General features: G+C 42.3%; 1 protein-coding gene across 2 annotated transcripts in view; it reads right to left on the reverse strand.

The window, feature by feature from the left end:
* Positions 1-22,160, reverse strand: part of DENND5A (DENN domain containing 5A) — an 89,688-nt gene extending 67,528 nt beyond the window's left edge. Inside the window, exon 1 of one of the 2 annotated variants that reach the window (XM_051966545.1) lies at positions 21,995-22,160. In XM_051966545.1, the coding sequence (XP_051822505.1) occupies positions 21,995-22,109 (115 nt within the window). In that variant the 5' untranslated portion in view covers positions 22,110-22,160. The remainder of the gene's footprint in view (positions 1-21,994) is intronic. The other variant, XM_051966544.1, reaches the window with a different exon arrangement.
* Between the last annotated feature and the right edge of the window lie 4,387 nt (positions 22,161-26,547).

Raw genomic sequence — 26,547 nt, forward strand, 5'->3', positions numbered from 1 at the left:
ACTACGTCTTCTCTACAGCTAAGGAAACCTTCTCTGACTGTAAGTGCTTGTGGCACTCATTAATTAGGGAAATAATTCGTGGATATGTAGCATATGCTTACAGTAAGCATCTAAGCTTCACACCGTTTCAGGAGAGGCTGAAGTAAATCTTCTATGGCCTTTGCTACCCTTGGCTCTCGAAGTTCCACCTGTAGAGGTGTAATGCAGCTGAGAATTCCCATGATTCCCACATTTTCTAGATGCAGAGAGTAGGTAAATAAATAGGTAGAAATGAATAAATGCTTTATGTACAAATACAAGTAAATCATAGAGTCCCTGGCTTCCAGAAACCTACATTCTAAATCCCAACACAACATAGGAGCTGGAAGGAGAAGGAAGTATGGATGGGCAGTGATCGATTCATCCGCATAAGGAAAGCTCAAAAATAGGCTTCGGTACCAACGTACACATGCTCGGCAGCATTATTTACAACTAAAATTCCTGAAGAAACACCCCATATAAGAGGGGTCACACATGTTCTTCTTGGTTCCCAACCATCAACAGGTTATTTATGAAGGCCTACTACATGGCAGGCACTAGGACAGATACAAAAGAAAGACCCAGCACTGACTAGTGGCAATTACGAGGCAGATTTTTATATAACAAAGAATTGACTAGAATGTCAGAATGGAAGCTGATGTGGAAATTTAAGCTTCTTTATCTTTTCATGCCCAGAACCCAATATAGAACTTGTCATATAATAAGGGTTTCAAAAATGCTTGCAGAATGACTGATTCCTAAAAATCAGAGTTACCTAACAATAAAATGGACTCCTTTGGGATGTAGTGAGCTCCCTATCAGCAGAGGTCTTCAAGTGAAAGATAGATGACTTCTCAAGGAAACTGCAATTAAGGATTGGGTTACTTGATCTCTAAGATCCCTTCCAAAATGCCAAGATTAATTTATCTCTGGTCCTCTCCATTTCCCCTTCTGGAGCATCTCTAAGGTCCTTCTCACACCGGGCAATCTAGGAAGGCTTGTCTGTGTTTTAAGTTGTTACAGGGCCAGTAACCTCTTGGCATAAAGCTCAACCATTCTTAAATCTGCTCACAGGCAGAACAGTGAAATTTATTGATGACTTTCAGGAAACATGTGACAAAAATAAATAGAAGACAAAACAAATGTGGAACAGGCTAAGGAAACTAAGCAAATGGTTTAAAAAAAAAAAAGAATAAAGATTTACAAATATCCATTAGAGCTTTTAAAAGTATGAGTAGTTTCATTCTTTTTCTATTATCCTCCACACCCAGGTTAGTGCCTGGTAGGCAGCAGGTATGATTCCTAATAATAAATAAATAATAATAAAGTTGGTTGATTAACATCAGGTTAAACATGGAGACTCTATCAAAGCAGTAGATCACCTCACCAGCAGGTGTTTCCAGACACCTGCCATCCATGCAAGAAAACTTTTCCTCCCAACAACAGACGACTGAGGAACACTAAGTGTGAGGTGGCTCAGTGGATAGAGAAGGAGTCGAGGAGACCCGAGTTCAAACCTGGCCTCAGACACATACTAGCTGTATGATCTTGGGCAAGTCACTTGACCTATTAGCCTTGAACTACTGGAGAAGAGAGTGGAAATCCAAACCCACACCATTCTCTTTGCCAAGAAAACCCCATGGACAGTATGATGCATGGGTCACAAAGAATCTGACCCAATGGAACCCCAGTAACTTAGACTCATTTAGGTGTAATGACTGAGACCAGATTCTGCTGAACTATAAAACAGTCAGACACCATCAGACATGGGTACAAAGCACTCTGAGCCCTGACTTTACAACAGCCCCCTTCCTCTTAGGGTTAGGCATGGGGCTACAGGACAAGCAGAAGAACAGGAGTAAGGCTAGCAGTCGGCCCGCCGGCCTCCCTGTCAGACAGAGACGAGGCTCTGCCGCTCACACCCAAGCTGAAAAGACCTCGGTGACGACATGCCCTGTCTGTCCCATGAAGACCGGCCTGGGTCAGGTTCAGACAGGCTCCCCGAGGGCACAGACGAGGGCTCAGGCGGCTCATCACCACAGCAGCTGGGGAAAGCTGTCTGCGGGCCCCCGCTGCCTGCACTGTGTGTCAGTGGGGAGAACGGTCCCCCTAATGAAAGTGAAAGCGCAGCCTCCCCCGCACTGCAAACGTGAGGGATCCGCAGCGTGGACCATCAGTGATACACGGGAGCGGGTCCCAGCGCAAAGAACAGACGGCCATCCGGCACTCTCCGGCCCCACGGGGCCCTCCTCCCCTGGGAGCACTCTCTCTGTTAGAGCTCCTCAAGGCAGAAGTTTACCACCGCCCCAGCACTTAGCACAGTGCCTGACACACAAGTAGGCGCTTACTAAATGCTTCCCGGATTGACTGACAGGCTGCTTAGTTTGGCTGACCTGCTTTTCTTTTTCTTCTCTTCATTTTTTATCACAAGGGAATGGTTCGGTGGGGAGAGAAAGGGAAATAAATATATTCAGAAACTAACTCAATCTAAAAACAAAGGATGACAACAAAATTAAATCTCATTTTTAGAAAAGGAAGACTTGAAGTAAGAGCAACATTCTGGTTTCCGTAGCACTTTATAGTCATGCAAAGTTTTCACACGCTTTCTCTGGCTTGACCCTAGAGAGGAGGAGGGCAAGTGCCAGGATGAAAAGGGATCCTTCAGGCCACATTCCATGGAATAAAAGTGAGGGCCCCAGGGCCGGAATCCAGGCCCCCCATACTCCCAGCCCAATTCCTCTTTCCCACCATCAGAAAATGCTCACAAGAACAGGGGAGGGGGAGCTGAGGACTAAAACCCAGGGATGTTCCCAAAGCTGACGCCAACTTGCTGGGCAGCCGTGGTTGGTCATTTCGGACTTCAGTATCCCCAGTCATAAAAATGAAGGACAGGATCCACCCATTTTGCCTCTAAAATATGATCCTATCAACTAGGATGTTTTTGTATTAGAGAGGGTCAGCTTAGAAGTCCCCCTAAGACTGTGGGATTATTGACAACTCCAGATATTACTGAAAAGCAAAGAAGCTAACAAAATGGGCGCTGGCAGGCTGGGCACGCAAGTGTTTGTTCTGGGGTTGAGGGTTTTTTCCCTTTTTTTTTGTCTTTCACATCCTGGAATTAATGCTGGTCTCTCTGAATCATTTCCTCCTCTTGCTTCCTGTCTTTAAAAACTCTGAAAGGCCCCTTGTCACTTCCCTGATCCATGTTTACGGGCACAGCTTCCTTTCATTCAGGCAGGCACAGTAAGTCAGAAGCCCCACCTGCAGGGCTGCAGCCCCAAGAGAGGCGGGCAGCCCCTTGCACTGAATGAAGGGAGGAAGGGGTGGAAGGAAGGAAGAAAGAGAGAGCTCTTAGACTGGTAGCAGCAAACCACAGTGTGAGCTTTCTTTCCATTTTCAAAGAAAAGAGACCTCTGAGAAAAAACACAAGTCACCCCAAAAAGAACCACAGAAAAGGAAACACTCTTCAACAAACCTGTGTGTGGTGAACAGCAAATCCCTTATGCAAGTCAAATATTTATCCCCAGAATGACAAGAGGGGGAAAAAATTAACCACACTTAAGAAAGTGGTAAAGATCAGACTTCACCCCCTCCCTACATCAAAGTGGCACAGAGGCAAGGGGACTGGACCTGGAGTCTGGAAAACATGAGTTCCAATAATGCCTTAGACACTTACTATGAATACATGGGCAAGATACTGAACCTCTTGGGTCACAATTTTGTCATCTGAAAAGTGGGGATAATAATAGCACTATTGTACAGAACTGTCATGAGGATCAAATGAGAGAAACTGCAACATGCAGATAAAAGGTTGAACAGCAAAGCCCTCAAGAAGCTGTCCCTCAAATCCTTGGGATCTTGTGTCCAAACTCTCTTGACTTCTGAGTCAGTTTCTCCATTGAAAGAATTAAAACTAATCCCTCCCATCATTATAGAACTCTGACAAGCATAATCAATACACGCTTAGTCTAATATACTTTGCAAGGGCCAGAAGAAGACCTGAAAATCAGAGTCCTAGATGCCACAACGGGTGATGGAACGGAAGAGTCACATTCTCGAGAGATGAGCATCTAATTCTAGCTTTTCAACCACTCAGCCCTTCCTCCATCTAACCCAATAAGTCCAAGCAATATGCAACCTCCTGACCAGACTTACTTAGCTTGTTAGCCCAAAGGGTAAGGTAGAACCAAACGTTCCTGTGGCCTGCCCAGTGATGTGGTTATACCAGGGGCGCTATGTGTCCCAATCTCATCTGAGGACCAATGATGGATGGGAGCTGGAGGATTCACTACCAATAGCTTTGGGCTGCCATGCCACATGGTCAAGAGAGAAAGGACTGTCCTATATTCAGGACAAATTATGGCCACTGTAATTTATCAATGACAGCCACTGGCATAAAATTCTCCCTTCCCTGCCTCAGAAAGAACCGTCTCCAAACTAAAATCTAAAACAACTGCAGTTCCCACAACTGACCTTAAATTTCCTCCCTTTGATGACTTTTAAGAACCTCACACTTAAATCAAAATAATCATTGCCAGATTTTCAACTTGTATTCACAAAAAACAGGTGGCTCCAGAAGCCACTGAGCTACAGCTACAGTTACTCTAGAAGGCAAAACTCTCTTCTCTCTCTAATACATTGTTTATTCAATTTAAAAGCCATTTATTGTACACCTATGTTCAAAGTCCTCGAGAGATGTGCAGTAAACTGAGCATACTAGCCAATGTTACTCAACATCTCCAGAGTATCACACTAGTCAGAGGCCAGTAACAATAACAACTTTACCTCTGACCTCCAGTTCGTAAGTTCAACCCATGTTCTGATAGCACCCTGAGAGGTGAGACCAAGCCCTGTGGCCAGGACCACAGAATTGTAGTTTAAGAAGTCAAGAAACATAGCTCCATTTTGCAGAGATACAAATTGAAGACCAGAGAAGGATATGTGTTACACAAGGTTATCTCTTTTAAGGAAAAATAACATATTTCTATAGCCCAAGAAGATTTACAAAAGCCCTCAACTTTAAAAACAATGTTGTGCAAGTATTGATATCCCAACTTTATCAATGAGAAAATTAGTTTTCTTCTTCTGAAGAGGAAGTGACAACAGGCAACTATAGCAGTGGTACACGGGGCCTGGAGTCAGGAAAATCCAAGTTCAAATCCAACCTTAGATCCTCACTGTCTGAATGACAAGTCACAATCTGTTCCTCAGTTTCCTCAACTGTAAAGTAAGGATAATATTAGCACCAATCTCCCAGGGTTGTTTTGAGAATCAAATGAAATAATATTTGCAAAACACTTGGCACATAATAGGCGCTCAATAAATGTTTGTTTTCTTCACTCTCCCCTCCATACAGACTGTAGGAATTAGAGCCAGGACAATGAGCCAACTCTTTAAAACCAGAATCCTCTCCACCACACCATAGAAAAGAAGCTCATACAAGGAAAGGAGATGGCCACAAGAGGAGTTTGACGTTGGTACCTTATTATTTTGATGTCTAGCTTTCAGGCAAAGAGAATGTGTATTTTTTATTTTGGGGTGAGTGCCAAATGAGAGAGGTACCACTGAGCAGAGTGGGACTGAGCTGAATGTAAGTACAAACTAAAGCCTGAACAGTTGCAGCCTCCCAGCTCCAAAACAAAACTCAGTGACCTTCAAGCTGCTGGCATGGCAAAGCCCTCCACACAACCCAAGGGTGACTACTGCACATATTTTATGTGCCACACAATCAACCACGCTGTAAAAACAAACTCAACTTGCTTCATGGGGACAGGTCTCAGCTTCCCAAAAAGACATTTACTTAGTTCCCCAAAGGCAAAATTTTAGTTTATTTTACAATCCCCATAGTGCCCAACACAGGACTGACTGCCAATAAGCTTTCCATTACCACTTGCCCCCTAGGTGGCTGAAAGGCTGCACAAAATCCTAGGATTAAAAGGGATCTTGGATATCATACAGTCCTACCTCCTTCCCCCTACCCCTTCTGAAGCACAAGTTCTTAACCTAGAAGGTATGAATAGACTTCAATGGGTCTGTGAATTTGGATGGGGAAAAAATGACATCTTTACTTCAATAGGGGTTGATTTCCTTATATATTTTATTTTATGTATTTAAATCCATTATTCTGAAAAGGAAGTCTATACAAAAATGTTATAGAACAAAAAAAGTGTCATGTGTATATACGTGTGTGTACAAAACATATACCAAATAGTGTGAGATATATGTGTATATATGTGTTGTGTTTAATATACATATGTGTATGTATATACAAATATACACATATATACAGTTTAAAATGTTTTCACAAAAATGGCTGCAAGGTAAAAAGCATCAATGAAATTTACAAAAATAAAGTGTTGCAGAATAAGTCTCCAAACAGTTTTCTCCTTTCAATTTAGGTGCAGAATAAGGCATACATACTTTGCTTAACTGTACCTTTTTAATTTAATGGAGAGTTCTACATAGAATGGAGGAGTCACTGGGAAGTGACAAAAGTGTTTTTTTAAAAAATTCATCTTTTAAAAAAAAAAAAGTGAGAACAAAATTCCCCATACCAATTCCCTATACTTTGAAATTTAAACTTTGCTCAGAAGCAATGTTGCCCAATAAAGCTTCAGTTCTTTATAATTGCCTGGAGCACTGAGAAGAGCTAAACTTGCCCAGAGTCTCTGAGTCCCAATGTGTCAGAGGCAGGACTACAGGCCAGGTCTTTTTAAGGATGCTTACTTACTCCCCAGCATACACTCAATCATTCTACATTCCAACCAAGCTGGACTTCAAGCTGTCCTTCATCCACAGCATCCCTTTTCCTGTCTCAACTCAGACTGGCCCCATTGCCTAGAGGCCTCTCCCCTCACCTTCTACTTCTTGGATCATTCAATCTGAATGTATCATCCAAGTCCTAAATCATTCTCCTTTCTTTCTTAAGGCACTTCCTTGACTCTCCCATAACTCTGGTCCTTGTATCTTGAAGGAGTTTCTATTACTGACATTCTGATGTCCCTGTAAACATCCTAATCTTTCAGTTCTTTGGTCTCCTTGATCCTCCTGAGCACCTCTTGTCTAACTTTTAAAGTCTTTCCCAACCTAACCTCAACTTAACTTTTCAATCTTGTTCTCAATCTCAGCTTCTTAAACTGTGGTTTGCAACCTCATATGGAGTCTCATAATTAAATGTGGGAGTCGAAAAATTCTGATTTATTATCAGTAAATACTTAATTTGCATATCTATGTTTATATACATTTATATAAAAATTTCTCAGGTGAAAAGGAGTTCACGAGTGGAAAAGTTTAAAAAGTCCTGTTCTAGCCCTTCCATTGTCCAGCCAAATTGGCTACTTTGCTATTCCTCACACATGACATGCCATATCCCACACCTCCCTGCCTTTGTCCTAGCTGTCCCCCATACCTAGAATGCACCAACCTCACTTTCTCTTAAGATTCTTTATTTCCTTCAAAATTCACCTTCTACATTAAAGTCTTTTCTGCTAGTTTCCTTCACAAAATCACACTGTTTTTATTTTAAATATATTTAGTTTCCCAAGAGAATATAAGCTTTCTGAGGGCAAGGTCAAAGAAAAAAAATGTATAATACTAGCCTATAGAATTATGCCCAAAGGACTATAAAACTGTTTGCTCTTTGATTCAGCAATATTACCACTAGGTTTATAACCACCACCACCACCCTCCCAAAAAAAAAAAAATCAAAGAAAAAGGAAAAAGAAATTGTTTTAAAATTGAATTGGGGAGGGGAAGGGGGGAATATTAAAAAAAAAAAAAGAAGAAGAAGAAAGAAAAAGAAAAAGACCACACATACAAAATTGTTTATAGAAGCTCTTTTTGTGGTGACAAAGAATTGAAAAGGATGTCCATCAATTAGGGAATGACTAAACAAACTGCAGTACATAAATGTGATGGAATATTATTGTACTATAAAAAAATGAAGATGGTAATAGTTTCAGAAAAATCTAGATAGGTTTTATGAAATGATACAAAGTGAATTAAGCTGAACCAAAATAATATCTACAGTAATAGCAATACTGTAACAATCAACTATGAAAAACTTAATTATTTTGATCAAGTTAATAATCCAGCACAATTTGAAAAGACTCGGGATAAGAAATCTACCTTCAAAGAGAAAACTGATTGATTTGGAGATGGAGACTGAAGCATTTTTTTTTTTCTCCTGCTTTATTCTTGCACTTTTTTCTGGAGCACAGTTAATGTGGAAATAGGTTTTGCATAACTTCACATGCATAATGAATATCCTGTTTCTTGCCTTCTCTAAGGGTGAGGGAGAAGTGAGGAAGGAGGGAGAGAAAATTTGAAACTAAAATAAAAATAATTTTTAAAAAAAAACCTACTACACTCTGCATTTTAAGTGAACTGCCAGAAAATTTTTTTTATTAATTTAACATTTTAATTCTAAGAATTTTTAGCTCAGAGAAAGAAACATCCAAATGGACAGTCTTCCCATGCCTTTGGGCATCTACTTAACTCAAAAAGGAAGAGATCTGTTCCATCTAACAGACCAAGAATCATTTCATCTTTTCCTAAAACTACTCAATTCCTCCTTATCTCCCCTCCATCAAGTGTACTCCAGTGATAATCAAAAGGACCCACTCTCTGGGATCAATACCTTAATCCCTTCAGAACGAGGAAAGAGGGTCTAGATATCACTGCCATAGTTCTGAGAAAGGGGAAAGCAATGATCTTAACTAAACAAGGGCTATTTCTTGTTTTGCACTGAGTCATTACCTGTAATCCATTTTCCCTGAGCTTTTGGTACTTGATCTTTTACACACTTTAGATTAAAATAATTTTATTTTATGTTTCTCAATACTTTCAGTTGAACCAAAAAGTAGGTTTTAAATATGTTTTCACAGCAGGAATGATTTCATCTCTTTCTTTATTTCCCGCATCTAGGAGAGAGTGTGGTTCACAGTATGTTCTTAAATATACATACTAATGATTGATTGATAGGAGGTCCTAGACTCCCCTCAAGAATAAGTTCAAGGGCCACCTCCTTCAAGGTCTTTCCTGATTCCCTTAATCGTTGGTGCTACCTCTCTCCATTATAGTGCATTTCTTTTGTAGACATCCTGAGCTCCTTGAGAGCCGGGAAAGTCTCATTTGTTTTTCTTTACTGCCACATTTATCCCAGTGCCAGCCACATAGTAGGTACTTAACAAGTACATTCTTGATTTCTGACTCCCATCCCCCCAATCCCTTTTCTTCTCTATATTCACTATGCTGTGCTGTCCCTAGAAACACAAATATTATAGAAAATTAGTTCTATTTCAGTCATTCAGTTAACATTTATTAAGAACCTTCTATGTGCCAGGCACTGTGCTAAGCAGTGGGGATTTCCCCCCCCCCAAAAAAAAAGAAGATAGACAACATGAAAACTATTTACAAACAAGCTATGTGCAGAATAAACAGGAAATAATCAGCCAAGGGAAGGCACTAGAATTAGGAGGGATTGAAAAAGAACATTTTCAAATGTTTCAAATCTTTCAAATAAATATATGTGCTATTGGATTACTTGCCGTCTAGAGGAGGGGGTGGGAGGGAAGGGGAGGAAAAAAAATTTGGAACACAAGGTTTTGTGAGAAAGAATGTTGAAAACAATTGATGCATGTTTTGAAAATTAAATGCTTTAAAAATAATTTTTTTTAAATAAATAAAATATATGTGCTCATACTAAAGCAATCCATAGGCATGAAACAACCTGGAATAATAGAAAAGTCCACTGTCTGAGATAGAAGACCTCTAGTCAAGTTCTTGTCCTGTGATTTCTTACTGAATGGCCTGAAGAAAATAACTTCTCCCTTTTTGTCCTCAATTTCTTTGCTGATAATCCTGTATCACAGCAAAGTAGATAGGTTTCTGGACTTGGGAGTCAAGAAGACTTAGCTTTAAATAGTGGGGTTTGGATAGCTCTTGGCTTTGTGACCTCAGGCAAGTCACAACCCCCTGATCTGCAGTTTTCCTCATCTGTAAAAATGCCAGTAGTACTTAACTTCAAAGTTGTGGTGAAGAACAACGCAGATTCTATATTAAAGTGCTCTTGAGAGAGAAGGACAGAGACAGGAAAAAGCACTGAATTTAGGACTGCCTGAGAAAAATAACTTCCATATAAGGAAACTCCATCTACCAACAGAGGTTAGCACCTAGTCCACAATTTACAGTCTTAGGGGGTCTCCTAATATACTGGGCAAGTAAGGGGCTTCCCTGAGGTTAGTATGTACCAGAGACATGCCATGAAGTGAGGTCTTCCATCTCAGAGGCTAGTGCTCCATTCACCATTCCAGGCTACCTGTAAGGCACCATGGAAATTGTTGTTATTATTACTACCCTCACCTTACCTCCAGGTTGTGAAGAGCAAACAAGGCAATGTAAGAGAAAGGACTTTGGAAGCCCCAAAGGGATTTCTAAGTGTTAACTATTATCAGTAGAGACATAAATGCCCAGTGAGCCTTGCTATCCAGGATAATAAAAACACACCACTCAGGTCCAGAAACTTGACTGTAGCACTCTATTGAGAGATCCTGCATCTGAAAGGAGGCTGGGCAGGCCTAAACCTTACTTTACTTCCCAGACAGATGCAATTAAATTTGCACTAAACTGGGCACATAGCAGAATTTAAAAAGAAAAAAAAAAGTTTTTCATTTAAGTCCAACATGTAAATTCAAATATTTTTGGTTAAGAGGATTTTTAACAACCAAACTCCACCCCCCCCAAAAAAAAATCCTATATATGGTTTTAGTTTAACATACAATAAGCACAAAAACATCCCAATCTGATCTTAACCTAGTTGTTTTAAGGAAATCCTTCTGTAAACCTTTAGGCACTATAAAAATGAATGATCTAAGTATTATTCTCTTAGAGCAGGACTAAAGTGGAAGTCTGTGAACCTGCTAAATATTTGGATAATAATATTTAATATAGGATTCCTTTGTTATTCTATGCATTTTATTTTATGTATTTAAAAACATTCTTCTGAGAAGGGATCCCTAAGCTTCATCTGGAAGGATAAAATGAGAAAAGTTAAGAATCCTGTCTTAGAGAGTCTGAGCTGGACAGGACCTTAACAAACTTCCCAACTAATGAACCCATGATACAAAGGAGGAAATGGAAATCTGGGAAGTGACATGTCTTCCCCATGGTTGCACAGCACCATGGGTTAAAACCTAATTTCTTATCTATAGAGTTATTTCATGCTTTTAAAACTTCTTTTAAAAAGGTTTTTTTAAAAAAACTTTTATAAGTGAACTACACATTTATACACTTGAATCTAGCCATCTTTCCTCCTTCTTATGAAAAGTGAAATTCCCCCAGTAAATGGGTTTTAAAATTCACTTTACACTATATTCATCACAGATGACTAATGATCCACCCTTCACAGAAGGAAACAACTTCTCCAGTAGTAAGGAAAAAAAATAATAAATCAGTCCAGGAGAGGAAAACTTTCTAAATTAAGAAATCAGTTGGGAACTAAAAAAGCCAGAAAGTTCTTCTTTCTGTTTAGCCTGTAAACAAACAGGAAGTTACCCAAAGAATAACTATATCACTTAACTGTACTGTGCATTATGATGTTTCATCATGCTGAATCAGACTGCAATATTGTAGTGTTTTAAAAGGGGAAAAGTAGCATTTCAGGTTTGTAATTAAAATTGTTAAAAAAAAAAATTTCAGGCTACATATGCTCATTCTATTAAAAATAGTTCTACAGGATAGCATGGTGGAATGAATACCAGATTCTAGAGTAAGAAAATTTGAGTTTGACTCTCAACTCTGCTATTTATAAAATGTTTGACCTTGAACAAGCTACTAAATCTCCTCCAGTCTGTTTCCTCCCATGCAAAAATAATGGGTTAAACTATATAATCTCTGAGGTCTGTCCCTCCCAACAGCCTGAAAACTATCATGATGAATTTAACAAACAAAACCACGTCTACTTTGTGCCTATTTCTAAGTCTAAAAGAAGAACTATATTCAAAAAATGCAAATGTTGGAACTGGCACCATCTTAACTGGTTCAATGACCTATACCACCTTCTATGGCTATATATGGGAGAAGTTACCAATCTGCAATGATAAAGGGGTTTTTCTCATCAAAAGAGCATACCCCCCCAAAAAAAAAACCCTACTCACAAAACCCTTCTTTCTACATTGTTTCAACTTTTCTTCTTTTGAATGTATTATCATTTTTCTCCCGGATAAATAGCAATTGTTTCTGTTTTGGCCAGAAACCCTGAGGATTTTCCTCTCTCGGATTGAATTTTTTGTTTCTACTAGGTAAAAGAAGCCATTTTTTTTTTTTTTTTTTTGCCTCATTTCTTATCTAGCCTTAATCACTGAGTGGATACTGCCTCAATCAAACTGAGACTAGGAAAAGACCCTAGCTTAAAAAGGCCAATGCCTCCCACTGCATCTGGGGCCAATATTCAGTCATCCTGATCTATAGCTTCTCACTGGATAAAGTCCAAAGTGAGGCTGGTGACTTTATACAGCTTGATTAAATCCAATTCACTTGCAAGACATAAAATCAACTCCCTGATGTCATTGGTCCTCCATGGTCATCTTCAAGAATGAAGAACAAACAGCAATGTTCTTCCCAAACCAGGTAAACATAGGCAGTGTTAGTTCCTAATAGAGCTGATTAGAACAAATAACTGATTTCATTAAGACTTATTATATCAGAGATCATATAGTTTACTTCCCAATGAGTTAATATTTAATTTAATTAGCATGTAAAGAGTAAGAGTAGAATCTGAATTTAAGGCCCCTTTTGCAAATTATTAGCTGTGTGACTTTGGAAAAGTCACTTAACCTCTCTGAAATTCGATAAAATGAGGAAAAATCCTTGAGTTACCTACCTCAAAATATTACTGTGTTAATCAAATGAAAGAACCATTTGTGAACATATTTTGTAAAGTCCTGTACAAATGTACCTACTGATTATTCTCAGCCTAGTAAAGCAATCATTCAATTTTCTGATCTAGCTGAAAATGCATCAGATAATGCTGATTCAGATTGCTACCTCTGGTCTAAACCTGTGACTTTACTGGCTGTAAAGAACTCTCAGAAATGAAACTCAAATGGTCAGCAATTTAAAATCTTCATTGCTCAGAATACTGCTATTAAGTGACTCACAAAGCCAATAGGAGATTTGAACCCAAGTATCCCTGACTCTGAGACAGGTCCTCCAACCATTCTGACATGAAGCCTCTCATATCTCACCAAACCAGAAGAGAATCAGACATCTGAAGCAGAAAGAATACATATTAAGAGATCAACCAGCCCTCAGATTCATTGCCTTCTGGCCTTTCCTCAGGCTATATTCCCAAAGACAGAGCAGCCTGCCTAGTCCTGCCCCTCTTAGATACTAAACTCCAAGAGGACTGGGACTTTATCTGGTCTATACTTGACAGCTCCCAGCACAGAACTCCCAGTAAAATGTCAGTGCTTACTTTATATCATTACCAACCAGTAAGATAAGGGCAGATTTCCATTTCAAAAGCAAAGTGTAATTTCTTCAAGACAGTTATCCCAGGCTGTGCTTAATAAATTCCAAATTCTGATCTCTTTAATGACTAAGTCACAATCAGCTGGTCTTTTCTCAGGCTCCAATTGCTTCTGCCTTTGGGGAGCAGCACACTCATTGACTGACATTGCTTCCTCCTGGTTCTCCTATCTATTTGACTGTTGGTTCATCTTTCATGTCTCAGCTCCAGAGAAGCCAGAGGCAGAAGTAAAGAGGGAAAGCCTTCGAGGCACAGGACACTGCTAGTGAAAGTGCCCCAAATCAGGAAATGAATGTCTAGTGTTAAGAAACATAGCAAGGAGGCCAGAGCTACTGGATAACAAAGTTGGAGGGAAGTGGTAGATAATAATAATAATAATGATAACAGATCTATTAAGACTTGCAATGTACCAGGCATTGTTTTAAAATGCTTCACAAATATCTCATTTGATCCTCACACAACCCTAGAAGATGGGTGCTATTATTATCCCCATTTTACAGATAAGTTTTAAGAAAATCTGAGAAGGTAGGAAAAAGCCAAGTTGTGACAGGCTTTGAATGCCAGGTGGAAAATTTTATATTTGATCCTGCAGAAGGAAGCCATTGCAGTTTACTGAATAGGTCAGACCTGCTCTTTACTAAGCCAACTTTAACATCTGAACTGGCTCTAGGAAAGCCTTGTAGTAGGCAGATGCACCAGCAGGCTATCACAAGAATCCCAGGAAGGAAATGAGGGCCTGCAACAGAATGATGGTTGTGTCAGGGGAGAAGAAAGGAGGTATATGAGAAAGATGTTATGAAAATAAAATCAATTTATTCATTTATTCCAAAACTCCAAATCACCAGAAACAAACCTATAATGTTTCAAACGTGCATAAGTTTGTTGTCATAGAAGAAAAATATATTTATAACATAATTGGGCAATTACTGCTAAAGGAGCTATTAAAGAATTCTAGCATCAATCCCTTAGGAATTACTGTCCTTTAAGAATCTTAGACTCAACATGCCCAATGGAAAGCACATTATCTCTCCTTCCTAGACCAAAATTCCTTGTTTCTCCAGAAGGGAGCACTACTCCTCCCTGTCTCCCACCCCATAAGGACTTATCCTTTAAGACATGTTGTACTTGTTAGCTCTTACGCTATCTCTCACTTCTGTCCCTGCCTCTCCATTCAGGTGGCCACTGCTTTGGTTCAAGGTCTCAGCATCTCTCACCTGGACCACTGCAAAAGCCAGAGGGATGTCCCCGTCTCCAATTTTTCCCCTTTTGGATCCATCTTTTACAAAGCTGCCAAAATAATCTTTCTAAAGAGTGGATCTAACTGTGTCACTCCGCCGCTAAGAATTTGGTGGTTTCCCATCACCTCCAAGACAAAACCCAAAGTCTACACTTAGCATTTAAAGTCCATTGCATGCAGTCTGGCTCCATCCAGCCTCCCTTTCCGGACTCTACTTCCCTTCCCTCACTCATTGCAGCCAAACCCTCCTATTTGCTGATCTCTGAATTTGCTTAAGCACATATCCCACCCCCCAATCTAAAATTTAACCCCCTCTTCATTTGTGGCTCTTAGAATCTTAAGTTTCTTTCCAAAACCATATTGTTCATCTCTTCTCCCTAGTTATTAACTGCTCTCTTCCTCTTTAGATTGCCATGTCCAAAATCCTTATGCATTGCTCAGACACAATACAGGTCTATTAAATTTATAGAACAACATTCTTAATAGATTTTGGCATACCAAATACTTATAACCTCCAAACCACATGGAATGAAATGCTCTCAAAATATAGAGAACCCTATGGAAAGAAACCAAAGCTGTGTGGGAACAAGATGAACTGCAAACTATTCCTGTCGTGCCATCTGCTACTAGGGTTGTCCCAAAGACACTGTCAGTGAGCTTAAACCTCAACAGTTTTGTGCAGACGTAAAAGGATGATAACTAGCATTTATACAGTGCTTTAAAGTTTGCAAAGTGCTTTACCAATATTATCTCATTATATCATTTGATCCTCATGAGCACCATACCAGTAGGTGCTATCATTAATCCCATTTTACAGATGAAGAAACTGACACAAACAGAGTTTGTGATTTGTCCAGCTAGTATCTCTCTTAAAGGCTAGATTTGAACTTCAGTCTGGAAGGCCCTTATGCCAAAGCTTCTTAAACTGTGAGGTACAACTCCATACCAGGTCTCAAAACTGAACAGGAGTGGGAGGGACACAAAGGAGTGTAGAGGGGAGAGAGTCACAAAAATGATTTATTATATACTCAGGGGGTTGCATAAAAATTTCTCAGGTGAAAAAGGGTCCCAAGTGGAAAAACTTTAAGAAGTCCTGTACTACACCTCCCTCTCCCTCCCAGCTGCCTCTTTTTTGCCCCAGGATCATTTTTGCCCCAGGATCATTTCTATGTAACCTGTTGTATATAAGATGAGAAAAAGAAAAATTACCATCACGTTCATACTGGTCTGCTTAAATGGTCGAATTCCCCAGTAAGTAGAGGGCAGGGAATGTTGCTTTTTCTGTTTTAGTGTCCCTTTTTTGAATTTGCTCAATACCTGGCATGTGAGGTATTTAATAAATGCTTCTTATTGTATGTTAAACTAAACTGAAAATACCATTTTGGGGGAGAAAAAGGGAGGGGGCATTACTGCTTACTGATTGCAACCTCCATTTCGGTATCTAGGATGCATGATTTTGCTTATTATGCCCTGAAGGAGGCAGCATGGCATCAGAAAGAAGCCCTGAGTTCAAATCTCAAGACTCATAAATACTGCAACTCATAAATGCTACAACTGTGTCACTTTTGGACAAGTCACTGGACCTTGCCTGGTGCTAGCTTCCCCTACCTACCTCATAGGTGGAACCTGAAAGGACTATATAAGATACTGTTGTAGCCAAACTTGGGAAATGGGCACATCGCAGGGAAATAAATCATATTCAAGACACAACTACAAAGAACTGAGCAGATACCAGTTCCTCTTCTCTTTTGAATGACCCAGGAAATGAGTTTTAGAAATAAATCTATTAAGGTCCTATCATGCCCTAGTCCTTTTTCCTTTATTCCACATTGAACACACACAGGAAATCTCACTTTTACCTATCCCAATGTATCAGATCAGCTTCTGCTATCCTGATTGAGATCTTACTGAGGCTCTGCTTCATTTGCTCCCTTAGAACAGAGTGGCCTGTGATAATTGGAGACAGTGTTTCCCAGAGGTAAGAGCACTGCTCTGGGGCTGGAGGATCCTAGCTGTGACACTTACTGCCTGGGTTGCCTTGGGCTTCCTTCCACACAAAATGGGGATAATGATGCTTACATGAGCAGAGCTGCTGTGAGCAAAGCACTTTTGTAAATTCTGAAATGCTACAGAAATGTCATTGTCTCATTGACAACAGGCTTCTGTGGTCCCCTGACATCACTCTCATCCAGTAAGATGAGGGAAAGCTTTGATTTTAAGCAAAATAAAATTTCTTTGAAGATACTTATACTTGGCATGTTTTCCCAATCTGAACTAGAAACCTGAGCTCAAAAAAGTACGTTGCCTTAGAGCCTGCTATTGTCACAGCATGAACCGAACCAGCAATTCCCTCATCCTCCATGCTCATCAGATCACTGCAAAGCTGCAATCAGTGCTGGGGAGGGTGGATGGAGAGAGGAAGGGGGGCGGAGGCAAGGGGTGTGAAGGAGGAAATTCAGCAGACCTAGAGAAGAGAGACATGGAAAATGTTACTTCCTACTTCTCTGGGCCAGAGTTACTTTATATATATATATAAAAGAAAGGAAGGGAAGCTAAATAAGTGGCAAGAAGTGTAGAAAAAACACCGGACTTGGAGTCAGATTTGCAGTGAAATCCTAACTCTGCCACTTACTAGCTGTGTAACCTCAAACAAGTCACCTGACTTCCACTAGGCCTCGGTTTCCTCAACTATATAATGGGGATAATAATATCCCCTACTACGAACCACAAAGGGCTTTTTATGAGGAAAATGCTTTATAAATTACCCGCTAAAGCAAGGGTTTATCATGCTAGAGCATGAGATTCATGAGCTATTTTTAATATTATGCTAACTGGATTTCAGTGAAATTGGTTTCCTTTGTAATCCCATGTATTTTATTAGATGCATTTTAAAATATATTCTGATTAGAGGTCCAAAGATTCCCCTAGACTGCCAAAGTTGGGCCACAAAAAAAGGTGTAAGATCCCCTGACCTAAAAAACAGAAGCTGTTATACTACAACTTCAAACTGGAAGCTCAGTTGCTGCAAACTCAAAAGCCCAGTGTTGCAAAGGGGGAAGAAATGCTGAAGGCTAATCACAGGGCCTCCCTCCTCCTTCCACCCGCAGAAAACAAGCTCCAGCTTCCTCCAATCCTTTAAATCTACGTTTAGATCACAGAGCTGGCAAAGAGACAGTCTACATAATGCCGGTGGGGCAGGATTGTGACAGGGACACTACCTGGGGCCCAGAATTCCAATTTACTCAGTAAGAACACAGTCTCCTAAGGACCTCTCCAGAGGTACGGGAACAATTCATGATTTCCTGTAGTTTCCGTTACTATGACATCATCCTTTTCGCAGAGAAGCAGACCTGCAAGAAGCCTATGGATGCCCTGGAACCGAAAGTCAGGCAAACAGGCAGAAGGCTGTCTGGCTTTTGTTTTGTTTTAAACTAGGATTCCCCCAGTTCTTCCCCACCCTCTTGGGGATACCAGAGTCCCCTACCAACGGACCAGAGAGGAGAGCCTTTAATCAATTCCTGTGTGTATACAAAGACTGCAGGCTGGACAAATGATTTTGGCTTTCCACTGCTGCCACCACATTTAAAAATTCTCCAGCAGCACAGGAAAACTACCCTTCTGTACACAATTTCTGCAATTCCTTCCCTTCTTCAGTCACCCCTGCAGCTTAATTATAAGGGAAGCCTTTTAAAGCTCATTGAGAAGCCAGTTCCTGTGGCAAGCAGCGGACATTCACAAACCAACAGCAACTTCATTGTCTGACTGTTCAGATAACATCAAAAGCACAAAAATGATTCCTTGGTCCTCTCCCAGAATGCCCTGAAAGCCACTCTACTCGGGAGGAGAGGATTTGCCTAATACTTCATGGCAGGATGTTAGAGGAGCATGTTTGCAATCGACCAGACCACTAAATGTATACTCTGAAGTCAGATCAGCTCCAATGACACTAAGCTAATGTACTGGGAAAAGTGAAGGAAGCTAAGTCCAAATCCTCTGTAACTCCCTGCCTGTATGACCTGGGGCCAGTCATTTAACATTCCTAATCCTCAGTTTCCTCATCTGTAAAATTAGGGGACTGTTGATTCTTTGAGGAATTGGCACTAGATTGGGTTTAAGCTACGGTTAGAAACAGCACCAGAGGTAGATGACTCAGTGAATAGAGGAGTGGACCTGGAGACAAGAAGACCTCAATTCAAATCCAGATTCAGACAATGACTAGCTCTGTAGTCCTAAGCAAGTCATCTGCCACAGCTTTACCATTGAAAAAATGAAAATAATGTCCACAGGTGGATTTGATGAGGATCAAATGAGATGATATTATAAAGCGCTTTACAAACTTGAAGGCACTAAATAAGTGCCAACTATTATTATCATCAGTTATTTTAGGTTTCCTCCCCGGATTAGATCAAAGAATCACTTTTAAATTCCCAGTTCTACCACTATCTGACCTGGAAATCACAAGCAAGTACCAGTCCCTCTTTGTGCTTCAGGGTTTTTGGCTTTTTAAATGAAGGAGTTAGGTTAGATCCTCTTAAGATCCTTTCTAAATTCTAAGTTTCATAGAAGTCCTACATTCTCATATATTCAATACATATATATGAGATTGTAGGACTTTATTTATTGAATACCTAAATTTGAAAGTGAAATATTAGCATCTTTACTATTAATATCTAATTGGCTGGCAACAGGGGGGAAATAGTTAAAAGTATGTAGCCCAAGGCCCCAAATACTAAGTATCACTTAGTATCACAGTTCTCAGGAAGGAAGTATCCAATTAAGGGCCACCTTTAACCCTCAACTTCAAACTGAAGTGATAAAATTCTCTTCCCTATCTTGTTAAAGTTAAAATCTAAGATTTAGTTTGTTGTGGCTTTTTTAAAAGACTTGCAATGTTTTGCTTCTTGGAATTTTCATCTTTCTCTTTTCAGAAGACATGCAGTCATTGGAATTTTTCTCATGACCAATAAGAAAACTGTCCTGTCATCACCAAAGACATGCAAATTTAGTCACCAGGATGAATGACCCCTGAATGCTATGATCTAATTTCACCTTACAGTGAGGGCAACTGCTACAGAAAAAGAGCAGGAGTTTCCTTTCAGTATCAATCTTAATGTCAAAAACCCACAAAACTTAACACAACAAACCATTAGCTGGGTGGAGAAATCAAGCAAAGTGACACAGTTTAGGCTTCCAGGTAAGAGAAACCCAGGTACAGTATTTGAACCACAAGCTAGTCAAGCTATTTTCCAAACCTGTCCCACTGAGGGAGGAGATAACTAGGTCAGACAGAATTCTGATTGCTTTGGTAACTCATTTATATCACTTTATCCCCTTTTCAGAAGGAAGAGGTCCACCACAGAAAGACAGGCAGGTAATTCGTACCCTAAAATCCCCATCAGCTTAGTCCAAAAGACATCTTGCCCTTTCACATTTTTAGGGAGGACTGAAATCTGGGGACCCTTAGAAAACAGACCTGCTACCTCTGTGGCTAGATGAAGTAACCACAGTAACCTCAGTGGGATCCACGGTGGGCCAGAACAAGGCCTCACCCACAGGAGTTCATTAACTGGGGATCTAAGTTAAAATGAATAGCCCCAAGTCCAGAAGGGCCCCAACAAAGGTCAAGAACCAAAGTGCAGATCTCTCTGGGAAGATGTTCTCCAAAACATAACTAAAGTGTTAAAGAAACTTGGGCTGGAGGTCCCTTTAATACACGAGAGTACACTGTGCACTTCTGCCCAGACTTCCCTGAAAAGGGTTAAAAGTCACCCCCCAAAAAAAAAAAAAAAAACAGCACTGAGGAACAAGCAAATGCTTCCCCCAAACATCCATCCACCCCCACTGAGCAGAGTCCCAAGATATTTGGGGCCTGGTCAGCTCTCCCTTCATAACCCACCCATCTTTCACAGGCTCCCTCCCAGCCCCTGAACCGGGGTCACCCACCCGTGCACTCCCATCACCCCAGAAAGCCTGACGTGGGGAAGGAGGAGGACGGAGATGCTAGCAAGGTCCACCTCAACCCTACCCTTCTGAAGGGGAATCAGGAGGAAGGGGTGGGGAGGTTAAGGAAGGGAGGAATCCCTGCCACCTCTGAGGGAACAATGGGAATGTGGCCTTGACCCAGAGTCCCTCTTTCCTTGTAAATGGGGATGGAGAGAAAGGTCCCAAGGGGAATGGATCCCAGGGGCCCCCGAACAACTGTGCCTCTTCAGAGGTAATTCCCAGTGGTTTATTTCTCATTCCTGGGGAGGTGTTGGGTAAGAGAAGGGCTCCAAACAATACAACCAGAACCAGGGTCCCCCCAATCTCTAAGGAAAAGGGGGAGCACATTCCTAGCGGGGGGAGACAATGCAGTCCTAACCAGGGTCCCCCACTCTCCACGGAAAGGGAGTATTACATTCCTAAGGGAGGAAAACGGGGTGAAGATGCAGATCTAACCAGGGTCCCCCACTCTCCACGGGAAAGAGTATTACATTCCTAAGGGAAGAAAACGGGGTGAAGATGCAGATCTAACCAGGGTCCCCCACTCTCCACGGGAAGAGTATTACATTCCTAAGGGAAGAAAACGGGGTGAAGATGCAGATCTAACCAGGTCCCCCACTCTCCACGGGAAAGAGTATTACATTCCTAAGGGAAGAAAACGGGGTGAAGATGCAGATCTAACCAGGGTCCCCCACTCTCCACGGGAAAGAGTATTACATTCCTAAGGGAGGAAAACGGGGTGAAGATGCAAATCTAACCAGGGTCCCCCACTCTCCACGGGAAAGAGTATTACATTCCTAAGGGAGGAAAACGGGGTGAAGATGCAGATCTAACCAGGGTCCCCCACTCTCCACGGGAAAGGGAGTATTACATTCCTAAGGGAGGAAAACGGGGTGAAGATGCAGTTCTAACCAGGGTCCCCCACTCTCCACGGGAAAAGGTGAGCACTGCAGCCCGGACCAGCGTTCCCCACTCTCCGAGGAAAAGGGGAAGCACTTCAGACAAGGGGACGAACAATGCGGACTCTCCGGGGTCCCCATCTTTGGTTCTCCGGGGAGGCGCAAAGCCAGGAGGAGCCGGAGTCGGGAGGGAGGGAGGGAGAGAAGGAGGCAAAGTTGATCCAGCTGCAAACACCGCTAGTCCATTCGTCCCAGAGCTGGGGGAGGGGGAGAAATGGAGGAGGGACGGCCCCCCGGCGGGATCACTCCCCCACTGGTCAGCTCACTCACCAGACAGCTCGTCCGGCTCCAGCCCAGTCTCCGTGTCCAGCCCGCAGATGACAAAGTAGTCGGCGAAGCGGCTGGGAAGCGAGCCCCCGCCGCCGCCGCCGCCGCCGCCGCTCATGGCGCTGGGGCCGGAGGTGCCTGTGCCGCCGCTGCCGCTGCTGCCGGTGTCCCCCCGCCTCCGCCCCCGCGGCCCCCCACCCCTGCTCAGGCTGCCCCGGGCCCGGCGCGCGCCGCTGCCTGCGCTGCCTGTGCCGCTGCCGCCGCCGCTGCCGCCTCCACCGCTACCGCGGCCCCGGCCCCGGCTCCGGCAGCTGCCCCGGCCCCAGTCCCGGCCCCCGCGGCCGCCGCGGCCAGGACCGCGCGGGGGGAGAGCGCGCCGCCCCGCGCGGCATCCTGGGCTCCGGCCGTCAGTCCGTGCGTTCCCGCCCCGCCCGCCCGGCCCGGCCCGGCCCGCGCCGCCCGCCGCCGCCGCCGCCCGTCAGCCCGCCCGTCGCCCGCCTCCCTCCAGCTGTTTGCCAGGCGTCTGAGAGCGTGCAGAAAGGAGAGCGAGGGAGCGAGCTCCCCCGCCCCGCCCGCCGCCCGCTCCGCGCCTGCGCCACCCGGGGGCGGGAAAGGGGGGCAAAGGATGACGTGATGTTATTCTCCCGGCTCCTTCCTCCTTTCCCGCCCCTAACGGCCCGGAGCTCCGCCTTCTTCTCCTCCTCCTCCCCCTCCCTCCTCCCTCTCTCCTCCTCCCTCCTCTCCCCTTCTCCCTTTCCCTTCCTCTTTCTCCCTCCTTCTCCTCCCTCTCTTCCCCCTCCCTCACCTTCCTCTTTTCCTCCCCTTCTTACCTCCTCCTCCCTTCCTCTTCTCTCCCTCTTCCTTCTTTGCCTCCCTCTCTATTCCTCCTTCCCTCCCTCTTCCTTCTTCTTTCCTTTCTTCCCCCTCCCTTCTTTTCCTCTTCTTTCTTCCTTCCCTCCCCCTCCTCCTTCCTTCTCCACTTCCCTCCTCCTCCTCTCCCCTCCTCTCTTCCCTTCTTCCCATCCCTAACAGAGCTGGACAGTTGGAGCAGCCTCCAGCCAGCGGCTAGCCAGACTTGAGTCTCCCTTGGGGCGGGGGAGGAGCCCCATTTTCCGCCTAGGGTTGACTCACTAGGGTCTGATAGCCCAGGATTGCTTGTGGGGCACCACCAGAAAGGGGTCCGAGTGGGGGTCCAAGCCGAGCGTCTCTCCCTTAGCTGAGAGGTCTGTCTAGTGGGATGTTAAAGCGTCCCCAAGTGTGGTTAAAGTCATGGAGCAGTGGACTACCTGGAGCCGGTGTGACCTGAGTTCAAATTTCCAGCCTTATATATTTGCTGTTCAATAAACATTTATTATACGACTACTGTGTACCAGGCCCTGGAGATACAAAAAAGAAAGAGAAGGAGGAGGAGGAGGAAGAGGAGGAGGAAGAGGAGGAGGAAGAGGAGGAGGAGGAGAAGAAAGAAGAGGAGGAGGAGGAAGAGGAAGAGGAGGAGGAGGAGGAGGAGAAAGAGAAGGAGGAGGAGGAGGAGAAGAAAGAGGAGGAGGAAAAGGAAGAGGAGGAGGAGGAAGAGGAAGAGGAGGAGAAGAAGGAGGAGAAGGAGGAGGAGGAGAAGAAGGAGGAGAAAGAGGAGGAGGAGGAAGAGGCCCTCTTTCCTCAAAGAGATTACAATCTAATGATTGTGCTAATGAAATGACTCTAAGTAACACAATCTCAGTGACTCAGTTTCCCTCATCTGTAGAATGAAAATAATCATCTCATATGTGTCAACTCACATTGTTCTGAGGATCAAATGAGATAACATTTGAAAAGTAGTATTTAAGTGCAAGTTATTAAAGAACTTAGCTCTGCTTTTTTAGTCATGAATGAAGGTGCACGAATCACAAGGGATTGAAACTAAGCACATGTATCACTGGGGCTCTGATGCCAGGTAAAGGCTCCTTCCAAACGGAAACTTTGCCCCTCCACGTCCACTGTGGTGCCCCAGTGATGGAGCCAGTGAAACCTCTCCTTCCCAGCCTGTGCCCACGGTGCCTGGGCCTGTTCACCAGCTAGCAGAGCCAAGCCCCGAGAGACTGGCCTGCTGGGACTTGATTCCCGGTGTTCCCTGAAGCTGACATTGGGGTCACACTCCCAGTGAAACTTTGAATTGGGAGCCCCAGGGGCCCAGCCGCAGCAGCGCTGAGTTACTGCTTTGACAACCATTGTGTTTATATCTGAACCCCCAGGTCCCCCAGGTCTCACTTCTCGGACTTTCCAGCCTCCCTCCACCCACCACCTGCAATACAGGAATTAGAGCCAAGTTTTAATGTAAAGTTTATTGGATAGGAGATGAGGGGAGAATCTATCTTTTTTATTATAGCTTTTTATTTACAAGATATGTGCATGGGTAATTTTACGGCATTGACAATTGCACAATCTTTTGTTCCAATTTTTCCCCTCCTTGTCCCCACCCCCTCCCCCTGATGGCAGATTGACCAATACATGTTAAATATGTTAAAGTATAAGTTAAATACAATATAAGTATACATAACCTAACAGTTATTTTGCTGCACAAAAAGAATCGGACTCTGAAACAGTGTACAATTAGCCTGTGAAGGAAATCAAAAATGCAGGCGGACAAAAATAGAGGGATTGGGAATTCTATGTAGTGGTTCATAGTCATCTCCCAGAGTTCCTTCGCTGTCCCCCAATACATTTGCTTTCCTTTATAATCTTGTCTTTTCATCTATTCATTTAAAACCATAATTCTCCCCAAAGGTCCACAGACTGCACCAGACTGGGGCTTGTAGACCATTTCCTTGGCCTGGGTAAGTTCTCTCTCAAAAGAGGAAACATAAATACTTCTACATTAGACTATGAGAGTGTTTTTTGCCTTTCTATTAAGCACAACACTTGGGATGCTTAATAAATGCTGTTGACTAATTCCCCAGCCCTCTAATGTATTCTAACCAAAATTTCCTTCACTAGCCCCACAACCTTGCCAGAGGCCAACAGACTTTCTCAGGCTCCTGAGCAAGGTTAAATAAACAGTCCTTGTCAGGAAGAAACTTGGCTTCTTACACATGTATGTTTAGCAACACTTTTTAGAATGTCATTGCTGGAAGGGCCCTTAGGAATGTCCCATGAAACCCCATCAGATTATAGATGAAGAAGCTGAGTCAGGTAGTGGACAGGGAAAGGGATTTCCCATCGTCACACAGCTAGTTAGTGACAGAGCTAAAACCTGGGCATCAACTCCCAGGGTGAGCCAGATTATTCAGCAGGTTCCCTGGGAACAGAAACTATGCCCAAGAACCTCCCTCATGGCCTTGGGCACACAGTTTATATGCCCTTTGAAGTGTAAGTGTTCCTACTTACCTAATCACCTGTGGATGGTTAACACACTGGGAGGTAAGCTGTCGTCAAGTACTTATGTCACTCAAATCTTGGTCAAAGAGACATCAATTTCTATGGCATAAGTCTTGATAATTAGGGGCAATCAACATTTTCCCAGGTGTCTGAGCAAATACACAATGAGCAGGAATAGACCCATTAGCCCAAACTTAGAATTTCTTTTACTATGTGATTAGATCACCTGGGCAAATTTTTAAGAGAGATTTCTCCCATTGGTTGATTTCTGGATGAGAAAGTAGACAGGGAGGAAAAATCTTCGTTCTGATACAATAATTAATCATTAAGTATAAGAGAGAAGTATTATTTCTCACAGTACATAGGGACCTCCTTGGGATCTTGAGGGGAACTGTCCTAAAGTAATGGTTTTTCCATTACCTCTAATTAATAAACTGGGACAAAAACAGATTTGGGCAACATTGATTTTCCATTTTCTTGAGTAGAAGTATCTTTCTTTAGAATGTGTCTTGAACTACACCTATATGCAATCTATATATATATGCATAAATGCATCTAAATATATAAATAAGCATATTATGTTGTTCAGTTGTGTCCAATTCTTCATGGTCCCATTTGAAGTTTTCTTGACAAAGATATTGTTGTGGTTTGCCATTTTCTTTTCTAGGACCTTTGACAGATGAAAAAAAATGAGGCAAACAGGGTTGAGGGACTTGCTCAGGAACACACAATTAGCAAATGTCTGAGGTCATAGTTGAAGTCAAGTCTTTTCTGATTCCAAGTCTGATGCTCTATTTTGTCACCTAGCTGCCCCAATAAGTCTATACATAACTTTAACTCTTCCCAACTGTTAGTGACTTGTTTTCAAGGTTACTTATTATCTGCTTACATACAGGGTGTTCCAAAAGTTTTAGTTAAGTTTTAAATTATTATTTGATAAAGTATTATTAGTCTTAATGTTAATAATCAATAAGAATAATGTTTGATATTAAGGTTAGTAATTAAGTTATTGTTTAATTATTTTAAATTATTAGTATTTTTACATTTAATAACTTAAATTCTTAATCATTCTCTAACAATTAAGTTGTTTGATATTGATATTAATAACTAAATTATTCAATATTCATGCTAATAATCAATTGTTTAATGTTAATCATTATTATTGTTTAATAACTTAAAAATGAACTAAGACTCTTGGAACATAC

Source organism: Antechinus flavipes, chromosome 6 (genome assembly GCF_016432865.1).
Source record: "Antechinus flavipes isolate AdamAnt ecotype Samford, QLD, Australia chromosome 6, AdamAnt_v2, whole genome shotgun sequence".
Lineage (NCBI taxonomy): Eukaryota > Metazoa > Chordata > Mammalia > Dasyuromorphia > Dasyuridae > Antechinus > Antechinus flavipes.